Source organism: Ranitomeya variabilis, chromosome 2, assembly GCF_051348905.1.
Source record: "Ranitomeya variabilis isolate aRanVar5 chromosome 2, aRanVar5.hap1, whole genome shotgun sequence".
Lineage (NCBI taxonomy): Eukaryota > Metazoa > Chordata > Amphibia > Anura > Dendrobatidae > Ranitomeya > Ranitomeya variabilis.
In genome coordinates, this window is record NC_135233.1 from 1,071,960,855 (window position 1) to 1,071,977,112 (window position 16,258).

At 41.6% G+C, this 16,258-nt stretch overlaps 1 protein-coding gene across 1 annotated transcript in view; it reads left to right on the forward strand.

Annotated features, from left to right (window-relative positions):
* Positions 1-16,258, forward strand: part of LOC143808676 (cytochrome P450 2C5-like) — a 230,925-nt gene that overhangs the window by 87,647 nt on the left and 127,020 nt on the right. The window contains exons 5-6 of the mRNA XM_077291580.1: positions 6,290-6,450; positions 11,131-11,307. Of these exons, the coding sequence (XP_077147695.1) occupies positions 6,290-6,450; positions 11,131-11,307 (338 nt within the window). The remainder of the gene's footprint in view (positions 1-6,289; positions 6,451-11,130; positions 11,308-16,258) is intronic.

Here is a 16,258-nt window from a genome sequence, read left to right on the forward strand (position 1 = left end):
AACTACTATAATACTGCTCCCTATGTACAAGAATATAACTACTATAATACTGCCCCTATGTGCAGGAATATAACTACTATAATACTGTTCCCTATATACAAGAATATAACTACTATAATACTGCTCCTATGTACAAGAATATAACTACAATACTACTGCTTCTATATACCAGGATATAACTACTATAATACTGCTCCTATGTACAAAAATATAACTACTATAATACTGCCCTCTATGGACAAGAATATAACTACTATAATACTGCTCCTATGTACAAGAATATAACTTCTATAATACTGCACCTATGTACAAGAATATAATTACTGTAGTACTGCCTCCTATGTACAAGAATATAACTACTATAATACTGCTCCGATGTACATGAATATAACTACTAAAATACTGCTCCTATGTACAAGAATATAACTTTTATAATACTGCTCCTATTTACAAGAATATAACTACTATAATACTGCTCCTATGTACAAGAATATAACTTTTATAATACTGCTCCGTTGTACAAGAATATAACTACTATAATACTGATCCATTGTACAAGAATATAACTACTATAATACTGCTACTGTGTACAAGAATATAACTACTACAATACTGCTCCTATGTACAAGAAAATAACTACTAAAATACTGTTCCTACATACAAGAATATAACTACTATAATACTGTCCCCTGTATACAAGAATATAACTACTGTAATACTGCCCCTATGTACAAGAATATAACTACTGTAATACTGCTCCTATGTACAAGAATATAACTACAATACTACTGCTCCTATATACCAGGATATAACTACTATAATACTGCTCCTATGTACAAGAATATAACTACTATAATACTGCTCCTATATACAAGAATATAACTACTATAATACTGCTCCCTATGTACAAGAATATAACTACTATAATACTGCTATTATGTACAAGAATACAACTACTATAATACTGCTCCCTATGTTCAGGAATATAACTACTATACAACTGCCCCTATATACAAGGATATAACTACTATAATACTGCTCCTATGTACAAGACTATAACTACTATAATACTGCTCCTATATACAAGAATATAACTACTATAATACTGCTCCCTAAGTACAAGAATATAACTACTATACAACTGCTCCTATATACAAGGATATAACTACTATAATACTGCTTCTATGTACAAGAATATAACTACTATAATATTGCTCCTGTATACAAGAATATAACTACTATAATACTGCTCCTATGTACAAGAATATAACTACTATAATACTGCCTCTGTACAAGAATATTACTGCTATAATACTGCTCCTATGTGCAAGTATATAACTACTATAATGCTGCTCCTATATACAATAAAATAATTACAATAATAATGTTCCTATGTACAAGAAAATAGTAAAAATAATACTGCTCCTATGTAGAAGAATATAATTACTATGATATTGCCTTTATGTACAAGAATATAACTACTATACTACTGCCCCCATGTAGAAGTGTATAACTACTATGTATCTCGCATGTGGAAACCAAGCTGTGGAGCCGGCACTCCAGAGCGGAGCGTGCAGCCGCATAGGAACACATGGAGCTGCAAGGCTCTGCTCCAAAGTGCCGGCGCCAGAGCTTGGTTTCCACATGCGAGATACGGACGTGTGCCTCGCATGTGGAAATGAGCCCTAATACTGCTCCTATGTACAAGAATACAACTACTATAATACTGGTACTATGTACAAGAATATAACTATCATAATACTGCTCCTGTGTACAAGAATATAACTGCTATAATACTGCTCCTATGTACAAGAATATAACTACTATAATACTGCTCTATGTACAAGAATATATCTACTAAAATACTGCCTCTATGTACAAGAATATAACTACTATAATACTGCTGCTATGTACAAGAATATAACTACTACAATACTGCTCCTATGTACAAGAACATAACTACTATAATACTGCTCTATGTACAAGAATATAACTACTAAAATACTGCCTCTATGTACAAAAATATAACTACTATAATACTGCTCCTATGTACAAGAACATAACTAATATAATACTGCTCTATGTACAAGAATATAACTACTATAATACTGCTCTATGTACAAGAATATAACTACTAAAATACTGCTCCTTTGTACAAGAATATAACTACTATAAGGCTGTGTGCACACGTTGCCTTTTTTGGCATTTTTTTCGCTATAAAAACCTGATAAAAACGCATAAAAAGTGCATACATATGCATCCAATCAAATATAATGCATTTTGCAATTTTTGTGCACATGATGTGTTTTTTCCGTGAAAGAAAGCGCATTGGGGTAAAATACGCATCATGTTCATTAATTTTGCCGATGCATTGGGAAAAAAAACGCGCAAAGAAACGCATCAAAAACGCAAAAAAAACGCATGCGGATTTCTAGCAGAAAATGTCCGGTTTTCTTCAGGAATTTTCTGCAAGAAATCCTGATGTGTGCACATACCTTAATACTGCTCCGATGTACACGAATATAACTACTATAATACTGCCCCTATGTACAAGAATATAACTACTATAAAACTGCTCCTATGTACAAAACTATAACTACTATAATACTGCCCACTATGTACAAGAATATAACTACTATAATACTGCTCCTATGTACAAGAATATAACTACTATAATACTGCCCATATGTACAAGAATATAACTACTATAATACTGCCCCTATGTACAAGAATATAACTACTATAATACTTCTCCTATGTACAAGAATATAACTACTATAATACTTCTCCTATGTACATGAATATAACTACTATAATAGTGCACCTATGTACAAGAATATAACTACTATAGTACTGCCTCCTATGTACAAGAATATAACTACTATAATACTGATCCTTTGTACAGGAATATAACTGCCCCCATGAACAAGAATATAACTACTATAATACTGTCCCCTTTATACAAGAATATAACTACTATAATACTGCTCCTATGTACAAGAATATAACAACTATAATACTGCTCCTACATACAAGAATATAACTACTATAATACTGCTCCGTTGTACAAGAATATAACTACTATAATACTGTCCCCTATATACAAGAATATAACTACTATAATACTGCCCCTATGTACAAGAATATAACTACTGTAATACTGCTCCTATGTACAAGAATATAACTACGATAATACTGGTCATATGTACAAGAATACAACTAGTATAATACTGCTCCTAAGGTACAAGAATATAACTACTATAATACTGCCCCTATGAACAAGAATATAACTACTATAATACTGCCCCTATGTACAGGAATATAACTACTATAATACTGTCCCCTATATACAAGAATATAACTACTATAATACTGCCCCTATGTACCTATGTACAAGAATACAACTACTATAATACTGCTCCTATGTACAAGAATATAACTACTATAATACTGACCCTATGTACAAGAATATAACTACTATAATACTGCCCCTATGTACAGGAATATAACTACTATAATACTGCCCTCTATATACAAGAATATAACTACTATAATACTGCCCCTATGTACCTATGTACAAGAATATAACTACTATAATACTGCTCCTATGTACAAGAATACAACTACTATAATACTGCTCCTATGCACAAGAATATAACTCCTATAATATGACCCTATGAACAAGAATATAACTACTATAATACTGCCCCTATGTACAGGAATTTAACTACTATAATACTGCCCCCTATATACAAGAATATAACTACTATAATACTGCCCCTATGTACAAGAATATAACTACTATAATACTGCCCCTATGAACAAGAATATAACTACTATAATACTGCCCCTATGTACAAGAATATAACTACTATAATACTGCCCCTATGAACAAGAATATAACGACTATATTACTGCCCCTATGTACAGGAATATAACTACTATAATACTGTCCCCTATATACAAGAATATAACTACTATAATACTGCCCCTATGTACAAGAATATAACTACGATAATACTGGTCATATGTACAAGAATACAACTAGTATAATACTGCTCCTATGTACAAGAATATAACTACTATAATACTGCGCCTATGTACAAGAATATAACTACTATAATACTGCCCCTATGTGCAGGAATATAACTACTATAATACTGTTCCCTATATACAAGAATATAACTACTATAAAACTGCTCTTATGTACAAAAATATAACTACTATAATACTGCCCTCTATGGACAAGAATATAACTACTATAAAACTGCTCCTATGTACAGGAATATAACTACTATAATACTGCACCTATGTACAAGAATATACTTACTGTCGTACTGCCTCCTATGTATAAGAATATAACTACTATAATACTGATCCTTTGTATGTACTAGAATATAACTACTATAATACTGCTCCGATGTACAAGAATATAACTACTAAAATACTGCTCCTATGTACAAGAATATAACTTTTATAATACTGCTCCTATTTACAAGAATATAGCTACTATAATACTGCTCCTATGTACTAGAATATATCTACCATAATACTGCTCCATTGTACAAGTATATAACTACTATAATACTGATCCATTGTACAAGAATATAACTACTATAATACTGCTCCTATGTACAGTAATATAACTACTATAATACTGCTCCTATGTACAAGAATATAACTACTAAAATACTGCTCCTACATACAAGAATATAACTACTATAATACTGCTCCGTTGTACAAGAATATAACTACTATAATACTGTCCCCTGTATACAAGAATATAACTACTATAATACTGCCCCTATGTACAAGAATATAACTACTGTAATACTGCTCCTATGTACAAGAATATAACTACGATAATACTGGTCATATGTACAAGAATATAACTACGATAATACTGGTCATATGTACAAGAATATAACTAGTATAATACTGCTCCTATGTACAAGAATATAACTACTATAATACTGCTCCTATGTACAAGAATATAACTACTATAATACTGCCCCTATGAACAAGAATATAACTACTATAATACTGCCCCTATGTACAGGAATATAACTACTATAATACTGTCCCCTATATACAAGAATATAACTACTATAATACTGCCCCTATGTACAAGAATACAACTACTATAATACTGCTCCTATGTACAAGAATATAACTACTATAATACTGACCCTATGAACAAGAATATAACTACTATAATACTGCTCCTATGTACAAGAATATAACTACTATAATACTGCCCCTATGAACAAGAATATAACTACTATAATATTGCCCCTAAGTACAGGAATATAACTACTATAATACTGTCCCCTGTATACAAGAATATAACTACTATAATACTGCCCCTATGTACAAGAATTAAACTACTATAATACTGCTCCTATGTACAAGAATATAACTACTATAATACTGCCCCCTATGTACAGGAATATAACTACTATAATACTGACCCTATGAACAAGAATATAACTACTATAATACTGCCCCTATGTACAGGAATATAACTACTATAATACTGTCCCCTATATACAAGAATATAACTACTATAATACTGCCCCTATGTACAAGAATATAACTACTATAATACTGCCCCTATGAACAAGAATATAACTATTATAATACTGCCCCTATGTACAGGAATATAACTACTATAATACTGTCCCCTATGTACAAAAATATAACTACTATAATACTGCCCCCATGTACAAGAATATAACTACTATAATACTGCCCCTATGTACAAGAATATAGCTACTATAATACAGCCCCTATGTACGAGAATATAACTACTATAATACTGCCCCTATGTACAAGAATATAACTACTATAATACTGCCCCTATGTACAAGAATATAACTACTATAATACTGCCCCCATGTACAAGAATATAACTACTATAATACTGCTCCTATGTACAAGAATATTACTATAATACTGTCTTCATCCAGATCCCATGCTGTAATAATGTGCCAGATTGCAACCCATATCCTGTAATAATGTCCTTTGGCCTGGCCGCCATCCTGTGATGTCACATTCAGTTGAAAACAGCACTGATATTGGTGGGCCCCTGACTTTTGGGTCTGTTTGTGGTCACATCCTCTGTGACTATGAACGTTACAACCCTGAAGTCCTAGGTAGATGAATTTAACTTCTTAACATCTTCATCAACCGTTCTAATATCTATTTAGAATTTGTATCTATCTTTAGTAATAAACAGACATTTTGCTTCCTAATCTTTATATTCCCTTTCTTTTTGCTGTTCCTTTAGGTAAACCCTTTGACAACACTATGCTCGTGTACTCTGCCTTCTGTAATATCATTGTATCTATAGTATTTGGACATCGCTTTGATTCTGACGACCCGGAACTTGAGAGGCTTTTGATCCTAGTAATGAACATTACTAGTTCACTTGGTAGTCCCATTTCCTTGGTAAGTTCATTGTTATTTTGACTTTTTTGCAATGTTCTAGTGTATGTACTTTGTTTATTACCCAGCAATAAGCTACTGAGGGGGCAGAGCGTCCTCCGCTCATAGGGCTCCACCCAGACCAGTGTAAGCTATCCAGCAGGAACGTGGGATGCAGTGACGAACGAGAGGCAGAGCAAGGGTTAACAGGTTTATTTACACAGGAGATACTCCACACAGGGAGGAAAAGAGTTAATGGTATTAAAGACACAGTGCAATACAACGGTTCAAATATTAGCAAACGTATAAGGGAGTCAATACTGCAGCTCCTGCTGCGAACTCAATGGTGCTGGCAACGGCCGATGCAGTGTCTCCTCATTAATGGGGTCAAGCAGACAATACCCCATCTTCTGGTGACAGTGGTCGGTCACCGGTACCTTCCACTGCCCCTAGTCCATATACTGTAGATGCCTCCAAGGTTGCGGGCCATGGTACAGTCTAAGCCCGACTTGTCTCCTGTACTAATCTCCTGACAATCTCGGTCAAACAGGCCCAAAGTGGCTGACGGTAATACGGTAACGGTCTTGTACGATCCCAGCGTGGCTCGGTAGGCGTTTAGTGGCCCAGTCTGTACTCTCCAGCTCACTCCTGTGGAGAACGGGTGTAGTACTCACGGACACGGAGGTTGGACTCACGCCGCACGTCTCTTCCTCTCTGGTCCCTGCTGATGGCGGTGGGCGATGGAGGCACTGATTTGCACGCTGCTGGTGCCCTCACTGCAGGACACTTCTCTCTCTGGCTGCTGCACAGCTGGCTCAGCTCTACTTGGTGTGCACGGCTCAGCTCTGTGTATTCGGCTCTGCTTTGCACGGCTCTGCAGCGGCCCCTCTCTCCAGATTGCTGCTGGGCGCGCTTGGCTCTGCAGGCGATGTCTATGCGGCCTCCTGCATTGCCAATACTCTCTGAGGGCAAGGGAGACCAAGCACGCCACTCACTGCTCTGCACGCTGCTCTGCTCTAGCCTGCAACTCCCCTCTTGCGCGCGCTTGCTCCTCTCTGGCTGCGCGCCCTTTTCTGGCTCTCCCCGCCTCTCTGGGTCTGCAGGAATGTCCCTCCCACTCAGGCTTCCCTCAGGCTCCAGGGGGAGGTCCGCCTCCTCCAAGCTGTCCACCGGGAACAGAGGATGCAGCCTTTCTAGTTCCTGACCCGGAATGCAGGTACCCGAGGTCCGGTCTATCTCCCTACACCTACGCCACCGTTAACTATATCGATGTGCTCTACTGCTCCCCATTCTGTAAATCACAGGTCGCTTTAAGCCTGCAGTCTACAGAACAGCAGTATGATGCACTGGCCGACATCCTATGAGTGTGGCGGTGTTATGACAGTGCATTGCTTTGCTGGTGGACATATCAGGATCCTGAATTAGGTGAGTAAATTATGTTTTTTTTTATTAAAACTTTTGGTGTGATGTGGGGCATCATAAACAATAGGGGACCCTCACATAGTGTGGGGGTTACTGTGGAGACCCTAAAATGGTAGGGAGGCTATCATACAAAGTGAGGCCATTATACAGTTTTGAAGCTATTGTGGTGGCAATTATACAGATTGGGGGCTAATGCAAAGGGCATTATACAGTGCGAGTTCAACTGTGAGGGCCATTATACTGTGTGAGGGCTACTGTGGGGGTCATTATACACTGTTTTTGGTGAGCAGTGGGAACATCATACTATGTGTAGTGAAGCTGTGGGGGGTGCTGTAGGCCCTTTATACTGTGTATAGGGGAACCATCTGGGCATCATACTATGTATAGGGAGCTGTTGGCCCATTATACTGTGTGTAGGGGAGATGTGGGCCAATTATACTTTGTATAGAGAAGTTGTGGGCTCATCACTCTGTGTATAAGGAAACTGTGGGGGCATTACACTGTGTGTGTGTGTAGGGGAGTTGTGGGCCCATTATACTGTGTATAGGAGAAATGTGGGGACATTATATTCTTTCTAAGAGACCTGGGGTCCAACTGTGTATTTGGGAGCTGTACATTGAGGGATACAGGGGACATTATTACACATTAAGTGGACATTTGAGAATCATTACTGTTATAGGGCACCTTACAAGGTGCACAGGGGGTATTACTACTTTCTAGGGTCAAAATGTGAACACTTTTTGTTAGGGCGCTTGCACAGGGCTTTCAAGTTTTCTATGGGGACATTTTACCAACTAGAAGGCACCAAAAAGGCTTTTTTGCTATGTAAGGGGCATAGTGGTGGGCACTATTAATTGGGGCACTAAGAGGAGCTCTGTTTTTGTACCACACAGCAGATGCAGTAATAGAGGCATGGCAGCCATGGCTCAGTATTGGGGTGACAGCAGGATGAAGAGTTTGTACACATTTGGGCATAGATGGGGACGGTGCTGGATATGTTATAAGTCAAATGTGTCTCTGTTGTAATCCCTGCAGATGAGTTAAGACTGGAAGAAGTAGTCATGTTGGTCTGGGCCAGATGCAAAAGAAAAGTAATATTGTCAGCTGTAAGTCACTATCTGTAACTGTACTGTAGTTTCTTATTTGGTCACCAGGACTGGTATCTACCACTATATGTCACTGTATGGCAGTAAGATCAGTGTTGGTCTATGTGTACAGATTTATCTTCAGTAACAGCCAGGTCATCTCCTGAGGTTCTCCTATACCCACTATTAGGGTGCTCCACCATAGATGTAATCAGGGTAACTGGTTAGGAGCCCACTCAGATTTTTTCCCCCCATTCTGATCTGAACCTGTAGCTTCGCCTCTGAAAAAAGCACAGTGTATTCTGCCATGCACTAGGCTTCACTCAGGCCTCGAGACTCCTAACACCATAGGAAGTCCCACGAGAGTGCACTGAGCATGGACACGTTTATCTTCTGCAAATTAATTGCCCCTTATTACAAAGAGATCATTGAGCATCAGTTGTTGTACACTATATTTCTAGAACTAAAGCTTCATTTCCTCCATTTTCTCCCTGTAGCTGCTACTCCAGAAAACCTGCTAAACAGGATTTAAATGCTATTTTCCTGCCAATTACCCCTATATCTACAGGTGAATAGGATTTCTGCATGTGACAGATTCCCTTCAAACCATAGATATTGTAATGCCTGCTGCAGCACAGCAGCACACAACCTCCACCAGGGGGTGCGGGTGAAGGAAAAATAGGTACACTCACAGTGAAATCACAGAGCAGCAGGCAGGAGCCACTAGGTAGCGAAAGAGTAGTCAGAAAAAGCCGGGTCAGCAACAGAGAGGGAATGAAGTACCAGAGGTCACAGCAATACATGTGGTCAGAAACAAGCTAAAGAAGTAAGAGCCGATCGGGAGCAGGAAAGCCAGAGATGCAAGACAGGCAAACAGGTCAGAGGACAAGCAGAGTCAAATACCAAGGGGTCACAACACAGAAAGCGAGTACTACAAAGAGAAGAGTCACAGGGGAATACAGGAACGGGACCTAGATAAACGGGCAGAGGATAAATCAGGGTATAACGGGGTCAGTTGCTCAAGCCAGAGACAGGAACTATAACTGACACTGCTTCCAGGTAACAGTGGACTGAAATAGCCAAACAGATCCCAAAACGAGGCCAGGAAGATTAGCCCCCGCATGACCATCCGGGGGAGAGAATAATCGGAAACAAACCCCGGACTGGATCATGACAGATATGTTTCTGATGACATATCAGTGCAGAATGTTATGATTTTGTTGTGATTTTTGCTATAATTTGCAGTAAATGCCACAATAAACTGCAACATGACAACTATATCTAATTATATCCTTAGCTGTATGCTAGGAAGAAGAGGGGGCAAAAAAATTGGAGGAACACAAAATGCAGGATCCGTCCTCATAGATTTTATCTACAGTCTGTCATGGTTAGGACAGGGTTAATGTCCTGTTCTCTCGGGGTTAATGTTGTTAGCCTCTCTTTCAAGATGGGAGGGCTATTTATACTCGCTCCTAACCTGGTATCCTTGTCAGCTATAGGTTTTTCTGCAGTCTTTATGCTTGACCTCTGAAGTGTGTGTTGGTTTGCATACTGTCTTGCTGTCACGTGCATAATTCGTTTCCCTGGATTACTGACTTCTGGCTTGGCTTCTGACTATTCCCTGACTCTCCCTGTAGGTATCTTGTAATCTCCTGACTATGACTTTTGCTTGTTTCACTATTCTTTTATGCTTGGTCCTTCTCTGTTTCCTGGCATCTGGCTCCACCCCCTGACCGCCTCCCACTCTGTCACATGATCTTAGGTCCTGTTGCTTTACCTGATCACTCTGTCTCATGTGGAAGGTCCCGTTGGTGATCAGGTTAGTTACCCGGTGTCTGGTCCAGCTCTGTTGCTGCTGGGTGCAGTTTCCCCTGCAACATTAACACTGGGTATCGTGACACAGTCTAGTTAATACGTGTTAATTAGAATTTTGTAGTGGTACATTAGAGTGTACTCATTTTTTGCAACATGGTCTTGAATTAATTTGTTGGGAAAATTACTGTTTTGAGTGTCCAAAATAACAAATCTTGTTTGAATTCAATGTCCGACATTTGCGGGAGTATTTTATAGGATAGTATTTCATAGAAAATGTTGCTTCTGAAAGGAAACTAAAGGTCTTTTGACAAATCTGTTTAGGTGTACTCATTTATGCTGAACACTGTATATGCAATGGCTTCATTTATATTTCCCTCCACAGTTGTACAATGCATATCCATCCCTGTTGCGCTGGTTTCCAGGAAGTCATAAAACCATCCTAAAAATCACTGATGAGTTACACTCCATAATTAAAGACATGGTGATGAAGCTAAGGAATGAACTCGATGTCAATAACCCAAGAACATTTATAGATTGCTTTCTGGTCAAACAGAAAGAGGTAAAGTAATAAGATAGACATGTTGTAATAGGGGTTGCCTGGTAGAAATGGAGAGGGGGCATTTATCTGTGCAAGAAGCCGAGGAGGATTCAGATTTTACTGAGCAACAAGCTTCCATAATATAGCAAACTTAAAGCACCATTTTTTCAGCTTTCGAGTGGCGCTTTTAATGTAAGCCTCATGCCCCTGTTCTTGTACTCACCTTCTGACAGCTTCATTTTTTACCAAGCCGATCTGGTCCTGCCGTTACAGTAGCTTCTGACTGTTCAGAAGTAAGAAGTAGTGATGAGCGAGTGTACTCGTTGCTTGGGTGGTCTCTGAGTATTTGTGACTGCTCTGAGATTTAGTTTTCCTTGCCTCAGCTGGATATTTTGCGGCTACTAGACAGCTTGATTACATGTGGGGATTCCCTACCAACCAGGGAACCCCCACATGTACTCAGGCTGGGTAGTAGCTGTAAATCATGCAGCTGTGTCAACAAAAACTAAATCTCCGAGCAGTCACAAATACTCAGAGACCACCCAAGCGTACTCGGGAAAACCCAAGCAACGAGTACACTCGCTCATCACTAGTAAGAAGTAGGGTTGAGCGAAACGGAGCGGTCAATTTCATAAATCGCCGACTTTCGCCAAAGTCGGGTTTCGTGAAACCCGAGCCGATCACAGTGTGGGATCGGCCATGCGGTCGGCGATCTTTGCGCCAAAGTCACGTTTCATATGACGCGTTCAGCGCCATTTCTCAGCCAATGAAGGTGGACACAGAGTGTGGGCAGCGTGATGACATAGGTCCTGTTCCCCACCATCTTAGAGAAGGGCATGGCAGTGATTGGCTTGCTTTCTGCGGCGTCACAGGGGCTATAAAGGGGCATGCACGCCGACCGCCATCTTACTGCTGCCGATCAGCGCATAGGGAGAGGTTGCTGTAGCTTCGTCTGAAGCAGGGATATTGTTAGGGAGGGAAGATAAACCCCCAAACCGCTTGTGCTGTAGCGATTTCCACTGTCCAACACCACCTTTTCTTGGCAGGGACAGTGGAGGCTAGATTTCTGTGCTCTGTAGCTTATAAGGCTCCCTGATAGCTGCATTGCTGTTTGTACGCCGCTGTGCAAACCAACTACTTTTTTAAAAGCAAAAGTCCTGTTGCTCCTTTCTGCACAGTTCTCTTGTTTATTTGTCCACACTTTTGTGTGCAGCAGTCCTTTTTATTGCTGGCTGCCATACTTGTCCTGAGATCATTGTAGGGAGATTGTTATTGTAGTACAGTCCCTTTTTTCATCTTCCAGACATTTTCTGCCACTAAAACTGTGTAGTGTAATACAGTGGGCCTGATTTTTTCCTGCATTCTCCCACACATAAAAAGGGAGATTTATATTGCCATTGAGTGCATCTGCATCAGTCCTGTTTGTGGCATATCTGCCAGCCACTTTCTGCCACTCAAACTGCATAGTGTAATACAGTGGGCCTGATTTTTCAAACAGTCTCACACACCTATAAAGGGAGTTTTAAATTCACAACAAGTTTACGTACACCTTCTACCTGGTTTTACAGTACCATATAACGGTTGTTAGTTTGGTTACATTTTTCCAAGAATGAGGAAGTCTGGTGGAAGAGGTCGTGGCCGTGGGCGGTCATTGCCAGCTGGTAATGATGGTAGTGGTGGTGGTTGTGCAGCATCAGGTGGTCATGAGAAAAGCAATATAGCCCCTAAGTCTCGAGTTGTTGAGCCAGCGTCATCGTCTGGCTACACAATGCCTTGAACGCTCCCTTTTCTGGGAGTAGGAAAACCGCTTTTACAGCCGGAGCAGCAGGAAAAAGTTTTGGCTTTCCTTGCTGCCTCTGCCTCTAGCTCTTTCGCCTCCTCTACGGAAAGTGCAAAATTTAATAGCAGCGCGTCGTCAGTGGATGCTCCCGGTCAGGAACAAGTCGCTTCCTTGTGTCCTTCACCCAGAACAACAGTGAGGGATGCGTCAGGCGACACAACAGGTTACTCCATGGAGCTCTTTACACATACCGTGCCTGGGTTAGAAAGGGAAATTGTTAACAGGCCATGTCCATTAAAAGATGAATCGGACATGGAGTGCACAGATGCACAGCCACAGCTAGATCATTAGCATAATGACTCATTGACTCATATCACAACATTGCCCTCCCAGTGTACTGAGCCAGAATCTGACCCTGATGAGACTATGGTGCCCCATCCCGAACGCTATAGCACCGGCTTACACGGTGACACAGAGGAAGGTGCACAGCACATAGAAAAGGAGGTGATAGATGACCCAGTTGTTGACCCCGATTGGCAGCCATTGGGGGAACAGGGTGCCGCTGGCAGTAGCTCTGAAGCGGAGGAGGAGGAGCTGCAGCAGGCATCAACATCGCAACAGCTTTCATCTGGCAGGCCTGTATCTGGCCAAAAACGTGTGTCAAAACAAAAAACAGTTGTAGGACAGCGTGGCCATCCAGTTAAAGTAGCACAGTGTTCAATGCCTGAAATGGTATTCGATAGTATGAAGAGTGCAGTCTTGCAATTTTTTAACCAAGATCCGAATGATCAGTGCAAAGTGATCTGTAAGAAATGCTCAAGGACCTTTAGCAGAGGTCAGAATGTCAAAAATTTAAATACAACTTGCATGCGTAGACATTTAACCACCATGCACTTGCAAGCCTGGACTAACTACCAAACGTCTAGTAACATTGTTGCACCCGCTCACAATGCAGCTATTCAGCAACGCTACATTCCTTCCCTCACTGTAAGCCCACCGTTTACGACACCACCTGCAGCAAATGTGGAGGTATCGTCGCAAGGCCAAAGCAGTCAGGGAATCACCAGGTTCTTGGGAGGAAACACTGTATGTAGGCCAACAGCAAGAATACCATCACCAACCCTCTCTCAGTCTGCCATGTCCACCACCACCCCCTACCATATGCAGCTCTCCAGTCCAGCTCACCCTACAAGAGACTCTCATTAGGAAAAGGAAGTACTCATCCTCTCATCCGCGTACACAGGGTTTGAACGCCCACATTGCTAGACTAATCTCGTTAGAGATGATGCCCTACCAGTTGGTTGAAAGCAAAGCTTTCAAAGCCCTGATGGCCTACGCAGTGCCACGCTATGACCTACCTAGTCGACACTTCTTTGTGAGAAAAGCCATCCCAGCCCTCCACCAGCATGTCAAAGACCGCATTGTCCATGCACTCAGGCAATCTGTCAGTAGAAAGGTGCACCTCACAACAGATGCATGGACCAGTAGACATGGCCAGGGACGTTACATGTCCATCACGGCACACTGGGTTAATGTGCTGGATGCAGGTTCCACAGGGGACAGCCATAGTGGGACAGTTCTGCCTAGCCCACGGTCTAGGAAACAGTTGGCTGTAGGCATTTGCCACCCCTCCTCCTCCTCCTCGTCCTCCAGCAGAAGCGAGAGCTCGTCCACAGACCGCAGTCGCACGACCACTCCATCCGCAGCTGGCAGTGTTGCACATGAGGTGTCCCATTACAGCTAGTGGTAAGCGTCAGCAGGCTGTGTTGGAAATGGAGTGTTTGGGCGACAATTGACACACCGCGGAAGTTCTGGCCGAGTTCTTGCAGCAAGAAATTCGTCATGGCTGGGCAGTGTACATCTTGAGGCAGGCAAGGTAGTCAGTGATAACGGAAGGAATTTTATGGCTGCCATAGCCCTTTCACAACTGAAACATTCCTTGCCTGGCTCACACCTTGAACCTGGTGGTGCAGTGCATCCTGAAAAGTTATCCGGGGTTACCCGCCCTGCTCCTGAAGGTGCAAAGACTTTGCTCGCACATCCGCCGTTCGCCCGTACACTCCAGCCGTATGCAGAACCATCAGCGATCTTTGAAGCTTCCCCAGCACCGCCTAATAATCGACGTTGCAACAAGGTGGAACTCCACACTGCACATGCTTCACAGGCTGTGCGAACAGAGGCGTGCTGTTATGTATTTGTGGGAGGATACACATACACGGGCAGGCAGTTGGATGGCTGACATGGAGTTGTCAGGTGTGCAGTGGTCGAAGCTACAAGACCTGTGTCAAGTCCTTCAGTGTTTTGAGCAATGCACACACCTGGTTAGTGCAGACGATGCCATCATAAGCATGAGCATCTCCCTAATGCATCTGCTGATGCAAAGTTTGACGCACATAAAGGAGCAGGCGTCTGCAGCCGAGGACGAGGGAAGCCTTGATGACAGTCAGCCATTGTCTGCTCAGGGAAGTCTCCTGGAGGAGGTGGTGGACGAAGAGGAGGAGGAGGACGAGGAGGATGATGGGGATGAATATTTATGGGAGGAAGAAGCTTCTCAGGGGGCAATAGAAACTGGAGGCGTTGCAAGGTCAGGTACAGGGTTTTTGAGGGAGACAAGTGATGTTGATTTGCCAGAAAGTGCTCCTCAACCCAGCACAAGCATTGATTTGACACCTGGAACATTGGCCCACATGGCTGATTATGCCTTCCGTATCCTAAAAAGGGACCCCCGCATTCTCAAAATGATGACCGATGACGATTACTGGTTGACCTGCCTCCTGGATCCACGCTATAAGGGGAAATTGCAAAATATCATGCCACATGAGAACCTTGAGCAAATATTGGCTACCAAACAAGCAACTCTAGTAGACTGCTTGGTTCAGGCATTCCCAGCACACACCGGCGGTGATGGTTCTCACACGAGCTGCATGGGGCAACATGGCAGAGGTGTTAGAGGTGCACAACTCAGAAGTGGCGTTGGACAGAGGGGTTTTATGACCAGGTTGCGGAGTGGTTTCGCAATGACCGCAGACATGACAGGTACTGCAGCATCAATTCAAAGTGACAGGAGACAACATTTGTCCAGTGGTTGGTTGCTAACTATTTTTCTTCCCTTATCGATGTTCTCCCTCACACGTCATTCCCATTTGAATACTGGGCATCCAAAATAGACACCTGGCCTGAATTGGCAGAATA